Here is a 23612-nt window from a genome sequence, read left to right on the forward strand (position 1 = left end):
CTAGCATATTTTCAAGGTTTATCGATGTAGCGTTTGTAAAAACTTCATTTCTTTTTATAACAGAATAATATTCCATTGTGTGAATGTATTACATTTGGCTTATCCATTAATCAGTTGATGAACATTTGAGTTTTCATACCTTTTGGATGTTATAAATAATGCTGTTGTGAACATTCATGTACAAGTCTTTGGATGTATGCTTTCTATTCTTCACCTGGGAGTGGATTGCTTTTTAATGGTACTAGTCATTCTCTGGCACAGTTGATTTGCAGAGTAACCAAAAATTGGTTGCAGATACTTTATTTCTAAAAGGGACATATGCTCTTTTATTTTCTTATAAATGAAATCCATTCCAATGGCATTTAGTTCTTCTGTATTGAAACAGGTAAATGTTTTATGGTGGACATGAATGTAAATCTTAATATGTGAAAGTGACTCAAGTGTGTTAGGTGTGTTAGTTTTTATATGCTAAGGGGGTTGAGAAAAAAATTAATTAGGTCAATAAACCAAGGATAACTAAAATACTGATTACCAGCTATAATTTCTTTATCACAACTACGCCTGGTTGAATACCGTAATGGTTAGTTTTACATGTCAACCTGACTGGGCCACAGGTTGCCAGATATCTGGCCAAACATTTTTCTGGGTGAGGGTGTCTCAGGTTGGGGTTAACATTTCCATTGGTAGACTAAGTAAAGAAAGTTGCCCTCCCTTATGTGGGTGGGCCTCATCCAATCAGCTGAAGGCCTGAACAGAACAAAATGCTGACCTGCACGCAAGTAAGGGAGAATTCCTTGTGCCTGACTGCCTTTGAACTGGGACATCAGCTTCTTCCGGCATTTAGACTCAAACTGAAACAATGGCTTTTCCTGGGTCTTGAGCCTGCCATCCCTCGGAATGGAACTATGCCACTGGCCCTTCTGATTCTCCAGCTGCCCACTTGCCCTGAAGACTTGTCAGCCACTGTAATCAAGTGAGCCAATTCCTTAAAATAAATCTCTCTCTTTATATATATATATCTATAGCAATATCAATATGTATCTATCATATATCTAATATATATATGTATATATAAAATGGAATTTTGGGGTCTGTTTTCTGGAGAACTCTGAGGAATACAAATACCTGGATATCTTCCCCACCAACTTCCCTCTCATTGCCAGGCCAGCAGAGAGCGGACATGAGGAGCGAAGAGTGGGATATTATTGTACCTCTCTTTGGTCTCCTGTTGTTTCTCCCTACTTTGTGGCTCTTTGATGTTAACATGAGGTGGAGGCTGGTGTGAGGTGGAGATATATGTTGGCCAAAAGGTATTGGATAGAGAAATTTAGCAGGGGGAGATGTCTCAAGTTTATCAGTGCCTGTATAGAAAGTTGATTGTCAGATTATCTTTGTGTTTCATTTGTTAATTTCTCAGGTTAAAAAGTTTAACTTGAAGGCTTTGTATAGTTGCTATAAGATTGTTTCATTATTACTTACCATACTTTTTTTATACCAAAATTTAGATGATAGATAAAAATAAAGCCAACACTGTCTTCTGTCTGCCTTTAGGACTTATTTCTTATTAACACTTATTACCCCCTTTTTTTTTTTTTGCAGTACGCGGGCCTCTCACTGTTGTGGCCTCTGCCATTGTGGAGCACAGACTCCGGACGTGCAGGCTCAGTGGCCATGGCTCACGGGCCCAGCTGCTCCACGGCATGTGGGATCTTCCCGGACAAGGGCACGAACCCATGTCCCCTGCATCGGCAGGCAGACTCTCAACCACTGCGCCACCAGGGAAGCCCCTTATTACCCCTTTTTACTGGGAGTGAAGTATTCCTGAGAGAATCCCAGGCAGAGGACAGCCAGCTCTAGCTCTGCTGACCCCGAAACTTGTCTTCTTTCTCCCTCCAAAAGATGACTCAGTCACTCTGACTGGTCCTTGGTCTTCATCCTCTCAGTTTTGTTCAGCTAAATAAATATTTGTGGGGCATCTGCTATTCATTAGGCACAGAGCTAGCTTTTAGAAGTTCACCTCCTAGTGGGGGAGACAAACTCGTGAGCAAGAACAGTTGAGTAAATGTTGGTCAGCACTCTGATAGATGCGTGCACGGACAGGTCTACCCGTGACACTTGTGGGGCCCAGGGCAAGAATGAGACCATGTTCCACATGTCTAAAGATTGGAAATTTGTAAATCTAACTACCAGAGCATTGCCAAATAAGGTATGTGCTATCCTCCTCCCTTGATAAATATACCTATATGACCAGATTTGAATCTAGAAATATGGCTTCTTGGAGTTCTACACAGAAACATGGCATTGAAGGAAAGCCAGTCCCTGACCTATAACCCAACCCCTTCCCTTCCCAGTCCTGGTTACCACTCGCTGTGGGGGGCCTTGCAAACATGCATATGGACACCTTAGCCTAAATGTGCAGAGTGCATCCATGTGGACATTAACAGCTGGCCTTTGGCTACCTCTCAGCCTAAGGGTGCACACCCCAAGGGCTTGGAAGTCGGCTCTGGACCATTTGTACAGAGAATTCTGTGCCCAGGGAACCTAAAGCAAAATCTGAAAGGGATGGGTGGGGCTCTGGGTAAGCATCTCCACTTGACCCTGAAGAGTCCTCAGAGGATCAGAGCCCTGGGAAGCTTGGACCTGTGGTGGGGGGTTCTTGGCATAGAACACAGGTGAGCACAGATACTGTCACAAGGTACAATAGGAGTGTCGAGGAGGACACTTAGCAGAAGAAAAAGAGTCAGGGAAGACTTCTGAGAGGAAATAATATCTGAGCTAAAATATTGAAGGGGAAGGTAGCCAGATAAACAAAGGTGGACAGGCCATGATAAGCTGAGCAATCAGCAGGGGCTCATTTGTAGAGACGTGACAGGGCACAATGTCTCCATGTGAGGAACTAGGAGGGCAGCACATTCGTCTTTGCCAGTGGGAGTCTGTAGGAGCCAACACCTAGCAATCGTGTGGTATTTGAATTTATAAATTTGAAGTCTTTAGACATGGGCTTCATTCTTGCCCCCAAACTCACCTAGAGCTTGAGTTTAATCTGCAGGTTGTAGGGACCCTGACAAGTCTTCACTTCTAGACCTGCCTGTGGTTTATACTGTGATCTCTTCAGCAACTTTGGGCCCCAAAGCATCATCCACTCAGGGTTTCTGCTCTAGGCCACTGTTCTGGCTCCAGAGCACTCGGGAGCTCTCTTGCAGTCAGAGCTCTGGCAGCGAACTTCTGTTGCCAGTCTTGGCAGTAGCCATAGTTTCACTCTTTGGTTCTACCTGAACCTTTTTGCAACATGTTGTGCTATTGTTATATTTCCTCCTCTCTTCTTTCTTTCCAAGACATTTCTGGCACAATCTATCCATCCATCACCTATCCTATCAGGTGTTTAACAGCGATCATATGCTCACATTGCCTTTACCGAAACACCACCAGCATGTAAATTCAAGAATTGTAGGCAAGGGTTTCCCTGGTGGCACAGTGGTTAAGAAACCACCTGCTATTTCAGGGGACATGGGTTCGAGCTCTAGTCTGGGAAGATCCCACATGCCGTGGAGCAGCTAAGCCCGTGCGCCACAACTACTGAGCCTGCACTCTAGAGCCCGCGTGCCACAATTACTGAGCCTGAGTGCCACAACTACTGAAGCCCACATGCCTACAACCTGTGCTCTTCAACAAGAGAAGCCACCGCAATGAGAAGCCCATGCGCACCGCAACGAAGAGTAGCCCCTGCTCGCTGCAATTAGAGAAAACCCTGCGCAGCAATGAAGACCCAATGCAGCCAAAAATAAACAAAACAAAACAAACAAACAAATAAAAGAAGTGTATGCATTTGGATTTTTATCAGTTTTGGTCACTGATATATTCCAAGCCATTAGAGCAAAGCTTTGCACTTGGATGAAGAACAAATGATGAAATGCCCTTTCTTCTTCTTTGCCTGACTTGACAGTTTTTAATTAGGCTTTAAAACCTGTGTGTGGACTTCACATCCAGAAGACTCCCATTCTGCTTTGGCCCAGAACTTTGCACACACCTCAGTCCTTAGCATTTGTCTGCAGGTTGACTTTTTGAATCTTCTGCTGTGTTTTAGGCCCCTAAACTCTGAGTTTTTTTGCTTATCTCTGTACCTTCAGTTCTTATTATCACAGCTCTCAGAACATACTGAGTAAATAACAAATGTTTGTGAATGGATGTCTTACCATGATATCTCCTCTGAACTTCAAGCCAAATACCCAAGTAAAATCAACTATGGGTGTTTCAAAGACATCCCAGTGTCATGTTCTTTCCCTAAATTTTCATGTGGCTCACTCTACCCAATGTCATGTCCTATCACCCTGTCAAAATATAGCACCTCTTCTAATTACTTTCTCTGTTTTATTGCAGTTAGCCTGACATAAAAATTTATTGAATTCTGAGAGTCTAAAAATGACCCTGGCATATAATTGACATTCAGTAAGTATTGGTAAATCAATGAATACAAATCACAGCTCTCTGCAAACCTGGTTATTGCTTCCACTGTTTCCCATCAGAGTGAATGTCACCAGCCTTCACCAAGTTACTCAAATCAGAAAGCCCGCAGTCATTCTCTCTTATGGTTTATTTTTAAAATTTAAGATATAACTAACATTTTATAGAATACACAGCCATTATATGTTCAGTTTTATGAGTTTTGGCAGTTATTTACCCATATAACAATTACCCAAAACAAGATAGAGGACATTTCCATCACTTAGAAATGTCTGTTGTGCTCTTTTCCGGTCAACCCATTCCCCAGAACCGATGAGTTTCTGACTTCTGACACCATAGATTCACTCTGCCTGCGTTTTTTAACTTCATTTACATGAAATCGTAGAGTATATGCACTCTTTTCTGTCTGGATTCTTTTGCTTAACAACACATTGTAGTGAGTGTTACTATATTCGTCAGCAATTTGTTCATTTTTATTGTTGAGCAGTATTCCATTCCATGAATATATCATAATTTGTTTATCCATTCCCTATGACTGGTACTGAGATTGTCTCCAGTTTGGGGTTATTATGAGTAAGACTTCTGTGAACATTCTTGTGCAGTCTTTTGGGAGGGACATGTTTTTATTTCTTTTGGGTACATACCTAAGAATGTGCAGGTTTGGGGGTCCCCGAGACCACCCTCAGGTTCAATAATTCACTAGAAGGACACACAGATCTCAGCAAACTATTATGCACATGGTTATGGTTTATTGTGGTTTAAATATTAAAATTAGCAATGGGAAAAGACTGAGAGAGCAGAGTCCAGGAGAGACCAGGTGTGAGCGTCCAGTTGTTTTTTCCCAGTGGAATCAAATGACAGTGCTTAGGCATTGATGTGTGATAATATGTACAAGGTATTTCCAACCTGGGAAGCTCACCTGATCCTTGGTGTCAGGTTTTTTATTAGTGGTTGGCCATGTAGACACAGATGACTGTTCACATGGTGACTTTGGTTTCCAGCCCCTCCAGAGGGCAAGCTGTGTAACCCCCATAAATCACACTGCCCCACACATAAATCACTATCTGGCATGGTTCAAGGCAAACAAAGACACTCCTACTAGACAGGATATTTCAAAGGCTAAAAGATTACCACCCAGAGTTGGGGGCAAAGAGCCAAACCTGTCTTTGGGCAAGATTAATCCCTTACTGCACAGAGTATAACTGCTAGGTCATAGTAGGTTTGTGTTCAACTTTATAAGAAACTAGAAAATAGTTCTCCCAGTGGCTGTACCTTTTTACATTCCCACCAGTAGTCCAGTTGTTTCACATCTGTACCAACATTCGGTATTGTTGGTCTTTTTTATTTTAGACATTGTTAGTGGTTGTGAATAGACTTTCATTGTGGTTTTCATTTTCATTTTCCCTGATGATTAATAATGCGGGTACCTTTTAATGTTCTTTTAGTACAAATCATTGGACATTTTTGTATATCTTCTCAGAAGTCATTCTTGACACTTCTCTTGCCTTTACAGTCTGTATCCAATCCTTTATCAAGCCTTCTTGATTTTATCTCCTAAATAGCTCTCAAAACTCTGCTTTTTTCCATCTCTACCATCACCACCCTAAACTGAGCCCCTTGGATCTCTATCCTGGGCTCCTGTGGTGGCTCTTTAGTGCTTTACCTACATCCACGGTGACCATCCTCTGATCCATTCTCTATTACAGCTGGAATGATCCATTGAAAAGTTAATTCCTTTTATTTTATAATCCTTCCTAAACACACCAAAATAAGCAAAAACAAACAAACAATACAAACTTCATTGCCTACCCATTTCTCTTAGGACATATCATTTCCTAGCATGATGGATAAAACCTTGCAATCTCAAGCCCTCTTATACTCTCCAGCCTTCTTTTCCACCCTTCTCACCGTTGCTTTCTATACTGCAGTCATATTGGCATTCTTTCTATCCCTTGTTTTAAGCTCTGGCTCTCCCTTACCATAGAGTTTATATTTTTACTGTTACTTAATGCCTGGAGATTCTCCTTCCCTCTCTTTTACAGTAAGTTAACTTCTTCTCATCTCATAGTTCAACTGAAGTCTCACTCACTCAGAGAAGCCTTCCACAACCTCCATGACTAGGTCGAATTTCTCAGTGATAGGTACTCCTGGCTCTCTATGTAGCTCTTCTGAGGAAGATTTATCACAGCTACAATTTTAAATTTATTTGTATGATTTTTTATTAGTCTCTCTCTCTCTCTGAAGTAGAGAAGGACTCTCAGTGGTGTGCTGGAACCAACTCTAAGAACCTGTTATGGGCATCTTTTCCCAACTCCACTATCAGAGGCGGCACATTGATAGCTTGAAGTTAACCAGCGTGCATGTATTTACACCATAGAAATTGGCAAGTGCTATAGACTAAGGTTTTCTTCCCCTTCCTGGAGAGTGGGTAGTTTAAATGTTTACCAGCACACTACTGGAAGAATCAAGTACTTTTTTTCTCCACCACTGTATCCTCACCAGAAGAAAGTCTTTGGCCACAATGATTTATCAATCAATATTTGTTAAATAAGTGAATAATTCAGTACCCTGGGCTCTCCAACCCCCTTGGGATTGCTTTTTTGCTCTTTCTCATCTAACTCTCCTAAATATTTTGAAAGGTGGGGCATTGGACAGTGGTCTGTTTACTATTGAATATTTTTGACTGGGTTGCAGCAATAAAAATATTAATTTTATATTTATAATTGTTAGTTTTTTTCCGGATGGCCTATGGAATACGTTTTCTCTTTTCTCCCATGCCCCAAATTTGCTGGCTCTTCAAAGGCCATCTCGTTTATTCAGGCAGACTAAAAGACCCAGCATGAGACAAATGGGACCTAACAGGAGACAGTGCATATACACCAATAGAGAGAATACATAAAAATTTACATGGAGTGTACCATGTAATAGAAACCACTTAAAATTCCATTTCTGCTCTTCTGATTCAAGCCCTTCTGGAGTATTTTCTTTGGCATGTGTAGAGAACATGGAGAACATTTCAGGGAGAACAGTTCAGGGCTCAGTTTAAGCTGTTAACCAAGTTAATTGCTGCCTGTGGGGATGCAACATGATATCGCGCTAGTTTTTTCACGTTTTAGTCATTCCATTCTACTGTTTTAATTTTTGCCATGACATCATGTGGTAACGAGCCAATTGTATTATTGTTTGTAATATTTCATATTTTTCTTTAAATTGAGCAACTTTTAAACACATAAATTTATTTATTTATTTATTGCGGTACGCGGGCCTCTCACTGTTGTGGCCTCTCCCATTGCAGAGCACAGGCTCCGGACCGCAGGCTCAGAGGCCATGGCTCACGGGCCTAGCCGCTCCACAGCATGTGGGATCTTCCCGGACCGGGGCATGAACCCGTGCCCCCTGAATTGGCAGGTAGACTCTCAACCACTGTGCCACCAGGGAAGCCCCATAAATTTATTTTTAAAGGCATTTTGTATCATGTTTTTAAATGTTTTATTCCCCCCAAGTTCACATTAAACTAACACATAGAAGATGTACACCAAAAAGTCATCTTATATACTGCCAGTAGTATCCCTAGCACACTTTGGTAAAAAAATAGTAACATAGAACATGGATTTTGGAGTTATCTACATTTGTTTTGGTATCTTAGATCTCCCAGAAGGTCAAATTACCTCTCTGGGACTTAGATTATTTATCTGTAAATGCAGCCCCCTGACTTCCAGGGGAGGATAGTAAGTAAGGTGATGTACAGAACCGGATGACCAAGGGGTGGAGCTCATAGGAGATGCTCCATAGATTAATTTATTTTTCCATTTACTACTCGACTTTATTACTGGTTCAATCATCTCTTTCTGGCTCTTACTAAAGCATACTTTTACTGGGATGCAATTTTTACATAATAAAATGCATAAATCTTAGGTGTATACATATCAGCATTTGTTCATTATTGGTTCTAGATTTACTGTTTGAACTGAATGTCTGAACATCTGACCTCTGGTATCAGGTCTGGTATTTACGAAATGTTTGATTTTAGAAGCATCATGAGTTCCTTATTCATACAAAGAATGCTGTATGAATCTGACTTAAGAGTGCTGAATATTTACAATTATGAAGTACAGCTCAAGCATTCTTGTTAGTAATATTCTTTCCGTTATTCTTTTTTTAAAATTTGTAAATTAAATTAAATTTATTTTTTTTATACAGCAGGTCCTTATTAGTCATCAATTTTATACATGTCAGTGTATACATGTCAATCCCAATCGCCCAATTCATCACACCACCCCACCCATCCCCCGCTGCTTCCCCCCTTGGGGTCCATAAGTTTGTTCTCTACATCTGTGTCTCAATTTTGCCCTGCAAACCAGTTCATCTGTACCATTTTTCTAGGTTCCACATATATACGTTAATATACGGTATTTGTTCTTCTCTTTCTGACTTACTTCACTCTGTATGACAGTCTCTAGATCCATCCACATCTCTACAAATGACCCAATTTCGTTCTTTTCTATGGCTGAATAATATTCCATTGTATATATGTAGCACATCTTCTTTATTCATTCCTCTATCGATGGGCATTAAGGTTGCTTCCATAACGTTGCTTCCATAAGGTTGCTTCCACTATTGTAAATAGTGCTGCAATTAACATTGGGGTGCATGTGTCTTTTTGAATTATGGTTTTCTCAGGGTATATGCCCAGTAGTGGGATTGCTGGGTCATATGGTAATTCTATTTTTAGTTCTTTAAGGAACGTCTATACTGTTCTCCATAATGGCTGTATCAATTTACATTCCCACAAAGAGTGCAAGAGTGTTCCCTTTTCTCCACACCCTATCCAGCATTTGTTGTTTGTAGATTTTCTGATGATGCCCATTCTAACTGGTGTGAGATGATACCTCATTGTAGTTTTGATTTGCATTCCTCTAACAATTAGTGATCTTGAGCAGGTTTTCATGTGCTTCTTGGCCATCTGTATGTCTTCGTTGGAGAAATGTCTATTTAGGTCTTCTGCCCATTTTTAGATTAGGTTGTTTGTTTGTTTTTTAATATTGAGCTACATGAGCTGTTTATATATTTTGGAGATTAATCCTTTTTCCATTGACTCATTTGCAAATATTTTCTCCCATACTGAAGGTTGTCTTTTCACCTTGTTTATGGTTTCCTTCGCTGTGCAAAAGCTTTGAAGTTTCATTAGGTCCCATTTGTTTATTTTTGTTTTTATTTCCATTTCTCAAGGAGGTGGGTCAAAAAAGATCTTGCTGTGATTTATGTCAAAGAGTGTTCTTCCTATATTTTCCTCTAGGAGTTTTATAGTGCCTGGTCTTACATTTAGGTCTCTAATCCATTTTCAATTTATTTTTGTGTATGGTGTTAGGGAGTGTTCTAATTTCATTCTTTTACATGGAGCTGTCCAGGTTTCCCAGCACCACTTATTGAAGAGACTGTCTTTCTCCATCATATATCCTTGCCTCCTTTGTCATGGATTAGTTGACCATAGGTGTGTGAGTTTATCTCTGGGCTTTCTATTTTGTTCCATTGATCTATGTTTCTGTTTTTGTGCCAGTACCATATTGTCTTGATTACTGTAGCTTTGTAGTATAGTCTGAAGTCAAGGAGTCTGATTTCTCCAGCTCCGTTTTTATCCCTCAAGAATGCCTTGGCTATTTGGGGTCTTTTGTGTCTACATACAAATTTTAAGATTTTTTGTGTTAGTTCTGTAAAAAATGCCATTGGTAATTTGATAGGGATTGCATTGAATCTGTAGATTGCTTTGGGTAGTATAGTCATTTTTACAATATTGATTCTTCCAATCCAAGAACATGGTATAGCTCTCCACCTGTTGGTATCATCTTTAATTTCTTTCATCAGTGTCTTATAATTTTCTGCATACAGGTCTTTCTCTCCCTAGGTAGGTTTATTCCTAGGTATTTTATTCTCTTTGTTGCAATGGTAAATGGGAGTGTTTCCTTAATTTCTCTTTCAGATTATTCATCGTTAGTGTATAGGAATGCAAGAGATTTCTGTGCATTAATTTTGTATCCTGCAACTTTACCAAATTCATTCATTAGCTCTAGTAGTTTTCTGGTGACATCTTTAGGATTCTCTATGTATGGTATCATGTCATCTGCAAACAGTGACAGTTTTACGTCTTCTTTTCCCATTTGTATTCCTTTTATTTCTTTTTCTTCTCTGATTGCTGTGGCTAGGACTTCCAAAACTATGTGGAATAATAGTGGTGAGACTGGACATCCTTGTCTTGCTGCTGATCTTAGAGGAAATGGTTTCAGTTTTTCACTATTGAGAATGATGTTTGCTGTGGGTTTGTTGTATATGGCCTTTATTATGTTGAGGTAGTTTCCCTGTTTGCCCACCTTCTGGAGAGTTTTATCGTGAATGGCTGTTGAATTTTGTCAAAACTTTTTCTGCATCTATTGAGATGATCATATGGTTTTTATTCTTCAATTTGTTAATATGGTTTATCGTATTGACTGATTTATGTATATTGAAGAATCCTTGCATCACTTGGATAAATCCCACTTGATCATGGTGTATGATGCTTTTAATGTGTTCTTGGATTCTGTTTGCTAGTATTTTGCTGAGGATTTTTGCATCTATGTTCATCAGTGATATTGGTCTGTAATTTTCTTTTTTTTTTGTAGTATCTTTGTCTGGTTTAGGTATCAGGGTGATGGTGGCCTCGTAGAATGAGTTTGGGGGTGTTCTTTCCTCTGCTATTTTTTGGAAGAGTTTGAGAAGGATGGGTGTTAACTCTTTTCTAAATGTTTGATAGAATTCACCTGTGAAGCCATCTGGTCCTGGACTTTTGTTTCTTGGAAGATTTTTCATCACAGTTTCAATTTCATTACTTGTGATGGGTCTCTTCATATTTTCTGTTTCTTCATGGTTCAGTCTAGGAAGGTTATACCTTGCTAAGAATTTCTTCCAGGTTGTCCATTTTATTGGCATAGAGTTGCTTGTAGTAGTCTCTTAGGATGCTTTGTATTTCTGCGGTGTCTGTTGTAACTTCTCTTTTTTCATTTCTAATTTTATTGACTTGAGTCCTCTCTCTATTTTTCTTGATGAGTATGACTAATGGTTTATCAATTTTGTTTATCTTCTCAAAGAACCAGCTTTTAGTTTTATTGATGTTTGCTATTGTTTTCTTTGTTTCTATTTCATTTATTTCTGCTCTGATATTTATGATCTTTCCTTCTACTAATTTTGGGTTTTGTTTCTTCTTCTTTCTCTAGTTCCTTAGGTGTAAGGTTAGATTGTTTATTTGAGATTTTTCTTTTTTCTTGAGGTAGGCTTGTATAGCTATAAACTTCCCTCTTAGAACTGCTTTTCTGCATCCCATAGGATTTGGATCATCATGTTTTCATTGTAATTTGTCTTTAGGTATTTTATTTTTCCTCTTTGATTTCTTCAGTGATATCTTGGTTATTTAGTAACATATTGTTTAGCCTCCACGTGTTTGTGGTTTTTACGTTTTTTTCCCTGTAATTCATTTCTAATCTCATAGTGTTGTGGTTAGAAAAGATGCTTGATTTGATTTCAATTTTCTTAATTTTACTGAGGCTTGATTTGTGACCCAAGATGTGATCTATCCTGGAGAATGTTCCATGTGCACTTGAGAAGAAAGTGTAATCTGCTGTTTTTGGTAGGAATGTCCTATAAATACCAATTAAATCTATCTGGTCTATTGTGTCATTTAAAGCTTCTGTTTCCTTATTTATTTTCATTTTGGATGATCTGTCATTTGGTGTAAGTGAGGTTTTAAAGTCCCACACTATTATTGTGTTACTGTCAATTTCCTCTTTTATAGCTGTTAGCAGGTGCCTTATGTATGGAGGTGCTCCTATGTTGGGTGCATATATATTTATAATTGTTATATCTTCTTCTTGGATTGATCCCTTGATCATTATGTAGTGTCCTTCCTTGTCTCTTGTAACATTCTTTATTTTAAAGTCTGTTTTATCTGATATGAGTATTGCTACTCCAGCTTTTTTAAAATTTCCTTTTGCATGGAATATCTTTTTCCATTCCCTCACTTTCAATCTGTATGTGTCCTTAGGTCTGAAGTGGGTCTCTTGTAGACAGCATATAGATGGGTCTTGTTTTTGTATCCATTCAGTGAGCCTGTGTCTTTTGGTTGGAACATTTAATCCATTCACGTTTAAGATAATTATCGATATGTATGTTATTACCATTTTCTTAATTGTTTTGGGTTTGGTTTTGTACGTCCTTTTCTCCTCTTGTGTTTCCCACTTAGAGAAGTTCCTTTACCATTTGTTGTAGAGCTGGTTTGGTGGTGCTGAATCTTCCTAGCTTTTGATTGTCTGTAAAGCTTTTGATTTCTGCATCAAATCTGAATGAGATCATTGCAAGGTAGAGTAATCTTGGTTGTAGGTTCTTTCCTTTCATCACTTTAAGTATATCATGCCACTCCCTTCTGGCTTGTACAGTTTCTGCTGAGAAATCAGCTGTTAACCTTATGGGAGTTCCCTTGTATGTTATTTATCATTTTTCCCTTGCTGCTTTCAATAATTTTTTTTGTCTTTAATTTTTGCCAGTTCGATTACTATGTGTCTCTGCATGTTTCTCCTTGGGTTTGTCCTCTATGGGACTCTCTGCACTTCCTGGACTTGGGTGGCTATTTCCTTCCCCATGTTAGGGAAGTTTTTGAGTATAATCTCTTCAAATATTTTCTCGGGTCCTTTCTCTCTCTCTTCTCCTTCTGGAACCCCTATAATGCAGATGTTGTTGCATTTAATGTTCTCCCAGAGGTCTCTTAGGCTATCTTCATTTGTTTTCATTCATTTTTCTTTATTCTGTTCCACAGCAGTGAATTCCACCATTTTGTCTTCCCAGTCACTTATCCATTCTTCTGCCTCAGTTATTCTGCTATTGATTCCTTCTAGTGTAGTTTTCATTTCAGTTATTGTATTGTTCATCTCTGTTTGTTTGTTCTTTAATTCTTCTAGGTCTTTGTTAAACATTTCTTGCATCTTCTCCATCTTTGCCTGCATTGTTTTCCCGATGTCCTGGATCATCTTCAGTATCATTCTGAATTCTTTTTCTGAAAGATTGCCTATCTCCACTTCATTTAGTTGTTTTTCTGGGGTTTTATCTTGTTCCTTCATCTGGTATATGGCCCTCTGCCTTTTCATCTTGTCTATCTTTCTGTGAATGTGGTTTTTGTTCCACAGGCTGCAGGATTGTAGTTCTTCTTGCTTCTGCTGTCTGCCCTCTGGTGGATGAAGCTATCTAAGAGGCTTGTGCAAGTTTCCTGATGGGAGGGACTGGTGGTGAGTAGAGCTGACTGTTGCTCTGGTGGGTAGAGCTCAGTAAAACTTTAATCCACTTGACTGCTGATGGGTGGGGCTGTGTTCCCTCCCTGTTTGTTGTTTGGCTTGAGGCAACCTAACACTGGAGCCTACCTGGGCCCTTTGGTGGGGCTAATTTCTGTCTCTGGGAGGGCTCAAGCCAAGCAGTACTTCCCAGAACTTCTGCTGTCAGTGTCTTTGTCCCCACGGTGAGCCACAGCCACCACCCGCCTCTGCAGGATACCCTCCAACACTAGCAGGTAGGTCTGGTTCAGTTTCCCCTGGGGTCACTGCTCCTTCCCCTGGGTCCCAATACACAAACTACTTTGTGTGTGCCCTCCAAGAGTGTAGCCTCTGTTTCCCCCAGTCCTGTCTAAGTCCTGCAATCAAATCCCACTCCCATTAGCCTTCAAAGTCTGATTCTCTAGGAGTTCCTCCTCCCATTGCTGGACCCCCAGGTTGGGAACCTGATGTGGGGCTCAGAACCTTTACTCCAGTGGGTGGACTACTGGGGTATAAGTGGTCTCCAGTCTGTGAGTCACTCACCCAGCAATTATGGGATTTGATTTTACTGTGATTGCGCCCCTCCTACCATCTCACTGTGGCTTGTCCTTTGTCTTTGGATGTGGGGTATCTTTTTGGTGAGTTCCAGTGTCTTCCTTTCAATGATTGTCCAGCAGCTAGTTGTGATTCTGGTGTTCTCACAACAGGGAGTTAGAGCACGTCCTTCTACTCCACCATATTGGTTCCTAATCCTCTTTCTGTTATTCTTATCATCAACATGAAGGCTGGGGCTTTCTAATGTGGACAAATCTGTAAGTTGTTATCCATACTTTGCTCAGAATGCATAGCAGCCTTGCTCCATGTGAAACACTTAACCATCAGCAACTTGCAATTCAGAATCAGCAGCTCTCTGGAGGCAGATTCAGACGTGTAAAATAATCATGCAAGGGTTGTTGATTTGTGTTTCTGCCTCAAACTGCAAGAAATTAGCAATTAGCTGCCTTTGGGATACTTCCACAGCTGCATCTTGATTCATGATCAGTCAAAAGCAGAAATCAAGAATTATGATAAAAGGAGCCATGCTTAGATACCAGGTTGCCTAAAACCAGCTCAATCCATCCATCAACAAAATGCATTGTTTGCCTACTGTGAACTTGGTCATTCTGGTACCGCCTCTGCCAAAACCCTCCCTGACCACACCAGTCCTCACAGACCTCTCTCCTCTTAGTCCTACATTCGTGGACTTGCTTGTCTGTTAACCCCACCACAACGAACTCTTCTCATGGGACCACGTCCTTCATGAGGGCAGTGTGTAACCTTGGGAAACACCGTATCTTTGGTACTATTTTGTGAGGGGGCATGTCTTGTTTTCGTAAGTTTTACCCCTTAATGGCCACAAAGAATCATGATCAATTCAGTGGAAGTTTGGGGGGAAAATATCCTGCTTAACAAAAGGAGAACTTTCTTACAGGCAGAAAAATCTACCAGTTAGATGGCTGCCTCCAAGAGGGTGAGTATCCTCCAAATGGGTATTGTTCAAGCAAATACTACACAATCATCTGACAGTGAGGATGTAGACAGAGAATTGAAAAGTTTGGAAGGGCAGTTAGACTGGTTGAGCTCCAATTCCCTTTGTATATAGATTCTATAATTCTATGCATTCCAAAGTACACTGAATGCTTACCAGCACAAGGGATAAACAGTAGAGCTGGAGAAACAAGATCTACAAACCTAAATAATTAATAAGTACGTTCTTGTAAAAAAACAACATTCTTCACTGACATACTGATAAAGCATAAAGTTAACTATTGTATTAGCTATTCACTTAAAAATACTTCAATATAGAGAGTGGGACATTATGGCTGTCATTATTAGTCAGGTTAAGCCACAACACAAGTCGTCCTGGTATATTCACTGGATCAGCTAGCATTTCCAATCAGGAAGCCCATATTCCAGAGGTAACATCTATAAATGCTTCTTTTATCCAGAGGGGCAGAGGATTTGTGGAGACTGTGAATCCTGGAATCAGACTGCCTCCATTGGAATCCTGGCTCTTTTATTTACTAGTTATAAAATCTCAGGAATTTAACTTACCTGCACTTCAGTTTCTGAATCTGTAAAATGGGAATAATACTAGTGGCTGCCTTATAGGCTGCTAAGAGGATTAAATGAATTAATATGGATATCATTTTTAGAGTAGTATATGCCACGTAGTAAATGCTGTATAAGTGTTAAACAAATAAAATCAGTTGACATCAGATATCTTGCTTAATAACATGCTAAATGTCAGAAATGGGTTCTCACTGGTGAAATTAAAGGTATTCAAATTGTGTAGATTGGTTAGCATAACCTAAAGACACGCTCTGTCCTTCTACCCTTGCATGAACAGGATATAAGAGCAAGGCTAGCAGGCATGACATCCAAGATTTAATCCTTAATTATTCTGGGTCCAGCAATTAAGTTAAAGGATTCTGGTTTCCTGATGCCAACTGTAAAGGAAACAGAATTCTGCCTTGAAATATTATCATTTTGCCTTGATTAGACATTTAATGTATGAAGGTAATTAGAACAGTAAAAACATAAAGAACTGGAATTCATGGAGCTTCCAACAGATTATATGAACATTTGTTTGCCTACGTGCTAATGAATATTTGTGTAATAATTATATTTATATGAGAGAATGTGTTCTGAGACTTGCTTTTATTATAGCCCAGTGGAGAGGTTGTGGGGGAGAAGCTAACTCTCCATATCAAATAAAACTTTGTAGGATTACCTACAGACATGGTCTATCCTAAGAAGTGCATATGGCCAAACTAAATTAGGTTCACGTCACAAGAAAAGGATAATAGACTAGGGTATATGAAGGTGCAGTGGTTCAGTATGATCCACTGAACCCAGTAATTCAGGAGGATCTGAGACACTAGCAGAGAGGGTGAAACTTGAGCCTCTGTAAATGGATGAAACATAGGTAACAGTAGTAATAAAGATAGGAAGGAAAGTGTGAGAGTGACTGAGATTCTGAGTTAATGAGGAGTAGGAATATACAGGTTGGATAAAAGGGGTAATGTCAAAATATGGAGAGATTACAGGTTAGGCAAGTGGTTTTTGGTTGGGTGGTCAATACATAGCTTCCTAATATGGCTTCTCTCAGTGCTTTACAGAAATGCTCTCCTGCACATCATCAATGATCTCCTAGATCCCAAAGTGTTATCTCAGTTCTTCCCTTTGTCCACCTTTCTGCAGTGTTTGACCTGTGACGTACCTTCCCTTCTGGAAGATGACAAGCACAAAGTTGGAAATGCTGGCCTTGGGCCCTTGAGAGAGTTGGGGCTGGAGATCCAGATTTGCAAAAGTGGAAGTGTTGATGCTGTGGCAAGGGGTAAGGGGACGCTGTGCTGGGGTGCCCAGATGCCAAGAACTGTGATGGAACCTTGTAGGGTGATGGCATTGAGAGGGCAGGGAGAGAGATGGGCAGGGGAGCAGCGATCAGAAAACAGGAAGGGTATCAGGGAGCTCAGAGAGAGAAGCCAAAGGATGATGTGGGTGCTCAGTGATGCATTCCTGTTGTGGGTGGCTCTGGGAGTTGCTAGGGCTGAGGGTGTGTCTCCGTGTTTGCAGAGAGGATAGGGAGGACAGTGAATACATCAGAACTGCCTACCAGTTTATTAACTCCATGGATGCATCCACCTAGAAAATATCGATGATTCACTGAGATAATGATTTTCCTTTTTATCTCTTCCTGTAGTTCCTCTTCCCTGCTTCATCGGTAAATTAAATCACAAAATGAGGGAACCTGTGTGTCTCTTCTTGACAAAGCATAGGCCCTGTTGCCATGGGACTCCCTGCAGTTTTCCACTATGAGAATTATTATAAAGATATGTGCACAAGAAGAACAGGTGAAAGGACTCATCAAAATGAATGTGTAATTACATTTTTTACAACACTGTCTTCCAATCAATGGGGAAGTTTGCATTTAAAGCATTTGGAATTAAAAGTAATTGGTTTAATCTATGCTGTGTTTCTTTCTGCAGGCTCTGGACACCCCATATCAATAAACTTCCTTCAATTTTTTTAATAGAATATAAAGGACAATACTCTAGTGAACAGAGTCGTTCATCCATCCAACAGATATTTACCGAAAGCCTCTCATGTGCTGGCGAGTGTCCCAGGCACTAGAGATACAGAAATGAACATAGTAAAAAATTCTCCTGCCCTCAGGGAGCTTGCATTCTGGATATTCTGAAAAGGTCACACAGACAACAAATTTTGTCAGCTGTTTTTTTTTTTTTTTAATTATTAATTAACTTATTTATTTTGGCTGCGTTGGGTCTTCGTTTCTGTGCGAGGGCTTCCTCTAGTTGCGGTGAGCAGAAGCCACTCTTCATCACGGTGCGCGGGCCTCTCACTATCGCAGCCTCTCGTGTTGCGGAGCACAGGCTCCAGACACGCAGGCTCAGTAGTTGTGGCTCACGGGCCTAGTTGCTCCACGGCATGTGGGATCTTCCCAGACCAGGGCTTGAACCTGTGTCCCCTGCATTAGCAGGAGGACTCTCAACCACTGCGCCACCAGGGAAGCCCTTGTCAGCTGTTTTGCTTAAATAAGTTTTTAAATCTGTCTGCTTCACTTTTCTTATCTACTAAAAAAAAACTTAGAACACAAATACTCAACAAATGTGTTAAATTCAGGGGATGATGTATGCAGAAAACTAGAAAGCAACATACCTAATTAATTCAGAAATCATCATGGGTTGGACCTCCTTGGAGGTCAATTGGCCTGTGACTTTTACAGTGCTGCTTGCTCTTGGAGGAGGGACAATCATGTTTGATGGACAAACTCCTCTCTGTTTCTGGTGCCACTGCTGGGTATTCATTGGCATTACAAATCCCACCTCCAGGAGCCTCACCCATTGGGAGCTTATTTGGTTTACTTGGTTTATACTGAGCATAAAGTGTCTGAGTGAACTTGTAAACTCTTGACTGTGCCCTATATAATGCTTATGAAAAGTTAAAATTCCTTTTTAACATTAGTAAAAAGCTTTTGTTATCATTATGTTTCATTCTCTCTGATAGAACAAAATCAATGGAGATTTTCTGCCACCTTGCTCTGCAAAGCTAACCAGGTCCTGGTTAACTTACGACCACTGGAATGTGCATGCTTAGCTGAGGTCCTCAAGATCTATAGAACAATAAGAGGGAGGTCATCATTACATTGTTCTGTTACGAGCTTAGTAAGGGGTAGGAGAGGTAGATATCAAGCCTGCTTTTGGCAGAATGATCACTTAGGGGCAGCAAGGTCTGGGAAAACATTTACATGATTCTTTCCAGTCTCTGTGAATAACATTCACATAAGCTCGAATGAATATGTTGGTTTCTATAGCGAAATTTAGTCCAAACAAATGATAAGGTGAAGCTTGAGTAAGATGTGCAGAAGGTAGTGTAACATTGTAGTCACATGGCCAGTGGAAAACCAGCATCAACATTAGTATCATTGGCCCACATCTTCCTATGGGAAGAAAATATGGGAAGCATATATATCCAAAAGGTATATATTTGAAAAACATAAAAACACTAATTAGGAAAGATACATGTACCCCAATATTCATAGCAGTATTATTTACAATTGCCAAAATATGGTCGCAAACTAAGTGTCCATCAACAGATAAATGGATAAAAAAGATGTGGTACATATATACACAATGGAATATTACTCAGCCATAAAGAAAGAATGAAATTTTGCCATTTGCAGCAACATGGATGGGCTTGGAGGGCATTATGCTAAATGAAATAAGTCAGAGAGAGAAAGACAAATACTGTATGATATCACTTATATGTGGAATTTTAAAAATACAACTAACTAGTGAATACAACAGAAAAGAAGCAGACGCACAGATATAGAGAACAAACTAGTGGTTACCAGTGGGGAGAGGGAAGAGGGGAGGGGCAATATAGGGGTGGGGGGTTAAGAAGTATAAACTGTTAGGTATAAAATGAGGTATAAATATATATTGTACAACACGGGGAATATAGCCAATATTTTATAATAACTGTAAATGGAGTATAACCTTTAAAAATTATTAATTACTATAATGTACACCTGTAACTTATATAATATTGTAAATCAACTATACTTCAATAAAAATAATAGAAAAATAAAATGTGGAAAGCAGCCCAGTATTCAGGACTTTTTTTTTATGAGTCTAGTGTGAGGAATCTGTGGCCTGGTGATTTACTATAAAATTACAAAAAAATTTTTTTGTAATATTAACAGATTTTTAATACTGTAAAGTTGAAAAAAATTCACAGTGTAAGGAAGAAAATGAAAGCCATGTAAATTAAAGTTCCACCACCCTGAGATAACTACCATTAACATTTTATACCTACACAACACATAGCTTAAATTTTTACTTAAATGATATATGAAACATGCTGTTTTTGAATGTGACATCTTAGATCTTTTATTTTTTATGTCCTCTCTCCACCTTGTCATTTTTAACTGCCAAGTGTGCATCTCCCCATACCTTTCCCAGGGCATATAATCATATATAAACACACATTATAGGGAAGTTTTTAAGTCATTGTTTTACAAAAGTAGAATTCATTATATATACATCTCTCCCTATTGCTTTTGTAAGTCAACAATAAGTTGTAGAAGTTCCTTCAGGTTCATTGGTATGGATTGAAATCATTCTTTAAAAAAGCTGCATACTTTTTCATGTCATAGATAAACCACAATATATTCATTCATTCTCCCACTGATGAATATTCCTTTTGTTTACAGGTTTTGCCCCTATAAAAAAGGCTGCAATCCATTTTTCTTGTTCATATATCTTTACATTTGGTGCTTTTCTGTCCAGGGAAAGATTCCCAGAGGTGAGATTGGCTGTGCCACTAAGAATTTGGATGGAGAGGTAACTCAGCAAAATGGAATTTGCTTTCTGGAAGAGGGGTACGACGGATAAAACTAGAGACAAAAAAGGTCAAGCAAATATTAGATGGTCGCTGTCATGCTCTGAATATCAGATGTGCTCTAAAAATGCATGTTGATTAAAGGAATGAATGAGTGAAGGAATAATTGCAGAATTCCTTCTGTCCCCTTATTGTTGTAAATCCTTCAGTGAAGTGATAAAAACAGATTGCTCTTGTTCTTCTGTTGTATAAACCCCATTCCATTTGCCTCTGGAATTTAGTGATCTGGGGATGACCAGCCTGTTACTTCATGGCTATTTCTTGTTACACTGTATGTACCTAAGGTTTATTCATGTTGTGATAACCTACCTGAATTCCTTAGGAGGCCAAGATGTCCAAGTCCCCCCAGACACTGCATCCTCAAGGCATTAGCCTTCTCTCAGTCACTTCTACTCAGGACACCTATCATACCGTGTTAGTGCTGTTTAGTGATACATTTTCCCAAAGGTTCTTTTCCTTTTGCTTCTCTCATGTTCTAGTCCAGTTTTGATTGTAAATTTTCCAGACAGCTATCAGATGTCAGCACATTGAAGGCTTTAGTTATCTGATGGCCACTTTCCACATTTTCACTTCAACTATTTGCATTTTTATATCAATACATAAATCTCTCCCTGGGTATTTATATACCAAATCCAGATTTGGATTAATTAATTTGGATGTATTACTCATACAATGAAAGGACATTCTAGTTCTAGAATGAAACACTTACATTTAGATTATTACAGTTGAGAAAGTCAAGGCTCATTATTTTACTCACTTGCTAATTTCTAATGGCCCCTTGGTGTGTAAACTAGAAAACTTGAACAACTTAATCACCCATGAATTAGTTGACACAAAAGCAGCAGAATTTCATTTCAAAAAATACATCAATATTAGGATACATTTTCCATAATATTTTAAAATATTCATGAATTACATTTTTTAACTGTGACCAAATTTGGTAAATTTGTCTATGCGTTCCGTGAGTGTATGAATAACAGTGTACCAAGATTACAGTGAAAACATTTTTAAGTTTTTCCTGAGGTGTTTTTTAGGGTTTTTTTTTTTTTTTTTGTGCTTCAGGAAATGAGACCACTACCTCTGCATAACCCAAGAGGAGGCCCCTCTTTTGCTCTGTCTTCAGTTAACCCTCAAGCACCCCTCAGAGTCTGTAAGTCACGGATCTCCTGTCTAAAGCTGGAACTGAGAGCCCTTAGGGACATGAAGGAAATAAGGTTTAAACGGCAAAACAGGGGAAGCTTCCTTTTAAATGCTAGAGAGTGCAAAGGAGAAGATGAAAAAGAAAACAGGAGAGCAACTACAATAATGAGAACCACTAATATCTATTGAGTGCTTACTAATTGGTAGCAATTTACATGCCTATTGCATGTATCTGTATAGGAAGTTTACAAAATTTGTTTACGAGTATTACCATTTCCAGGAGGAAACGGAGACTCTGACACATAAATTTCCCAGGTTACTCAATTGGTGAATTAAAGCCGTGGACTGGAACCCGGGTGTGTCTGCCCCAAAAGTCCTTTATACAGTCAGACCTCCACTTGCCGCGGTTCCGCCCAGTCTCGGTTCCGCCTCCCAGGTAGGAAGGCCGACTGTGTTATTCCATTTTATACAACAGACTCGAGAGGGCGCCTGCTCTGGTGTGGACCGGGATCTTGGAACCAGTCCTCAATGGATACTGTATCACCATTTCCCTCTGTGGAAGTACTCCTCAGGGCCTGTGACCTTTGGGAAACTTGAGTGCTGCAGCAGGTAGAAGCCCTCTGTTTCTGTGGCCCATCATCTGCCCTTACTTCTTGCCCGCCACCCCCCCCCTCATTTCTAGTATCCAGATACCTAGCAGGGCTGCCTGCTGGAGCGGCCTCGGTTGGCTCTGGCCAATTCTTATGCTGTTTTTACCCTTGTCATGCCCTGCCTGGCCTCACTTTGCTCCAGTCCTCCCCACACCCTGCCCAGGAGTCACGCCCCTCACCATATCCTCATCTCAAAGACTCATTTGATGGCGGGGTTCCTTAAAGCTTGTTGGCCAGCTTGTGGGATAGAGGAAGTCACAGGGGAAGTGTCAATCAGTGCAGGAGACCCAACCCCTGCAACACTTGGCCCGCCGGTCCAGGTACCTCGGCGGCCTTGCTTCATGCACACAGGGAAGCACTTAACCTGCGGGTATAAGTCAGGACCACAGGCTGGCCTCCCAGCTCCAGAACTGAATATTTATCTTCCTAATCTAATTTAAATATGGGACATAAATACAAGGTTTGATGATTCCTGACTCCTGTATTGTCTGCTGCTTATTTGAAAGTATTGAGGACAAATATCACAGCCTGCCTACTGTTTCAATAAACAAAGGATACTGCCACTGTAAAGCCATCAGCCACTGCAGGCACTGCTGATGGTGCACCCTGAGGGGATTCAGGATGGAGAAAAACTGGATACTGGCCCTAGATAGTTAAGATGTATATGCAAGGAATGATTCAGTAAGCCCAGGCTCTTGCATCTTCCCATGCAGAGAAAAGCACTAAAATAGTTAACTTGAAATGACTGTTTTTTGTGATTAGCAGTAATCTCTTGACTACATTTTTTTTCCCCAGCAAATCTCCTAAGTATCCCAGTTCCTCCCTTCGGTCTTCAGAACAGTCCCTCAGAGCTCTCTGGGGGGCTGCTATCCCGGGCTACAGCTGAGAGCTGTCAGTTAACTGCATTCTGAACTTTCTGCAAATGAGCAAGGAGGTAAGACCAGATTCTGGTGTTACTCTGACAGCATTTTATTTCCCTCCCAGAAGGCCTGTTTTGGAAGCACCAAACCTAAAGACAAATAAACACTACTTTTTTGGGACAATGACCTATAGCTCCTATTCCCTTTACAAT

At 40.0% G+C, this 23612-nt stretch overlaps 1 protein-coding gene across 1 annotated transcript in view; it reads left to right on the forward strand.

Moving 5' to 3' along the window:
• Window positions 1-2062: 2062 nt before the first annotated feature.
• LOC114902365 (hsp90 co-chaperone Cdc37-like) overlaps window positions 2063-23612 on the forward strand; it is a 60440-nt gene continuing 38890 nt past the window's right edge. Inside the window, 3 exon segments of the mRNA XM_029234690.1 lie at window positions 2063-2206; window positions 17028-17163; window positions 22206-22326. Of these exon segments, the coding sequence (XP_029090523.1) occupies window positions 2063-2206; window positions 17028-17163; window positions 22206-22326 (401 nt within the window).

Source organism: Monodon monoceros, unplaced genomic scaffold (assembly GCF_005190385.1).
Source record: "Monodon monoceros isolate NGI ecotype Baffin Bay Population unplaced genomic scaffold, NGI_Narwhal_1 Super_Scaffold_20, whole genome shotgun sequence".
Lineage (NCBI taxonomy): Eukaryota > Metazoa > Chordata > Mammalia > Artiodactyla > Monodontidae > Monodon > Monodon monoceros.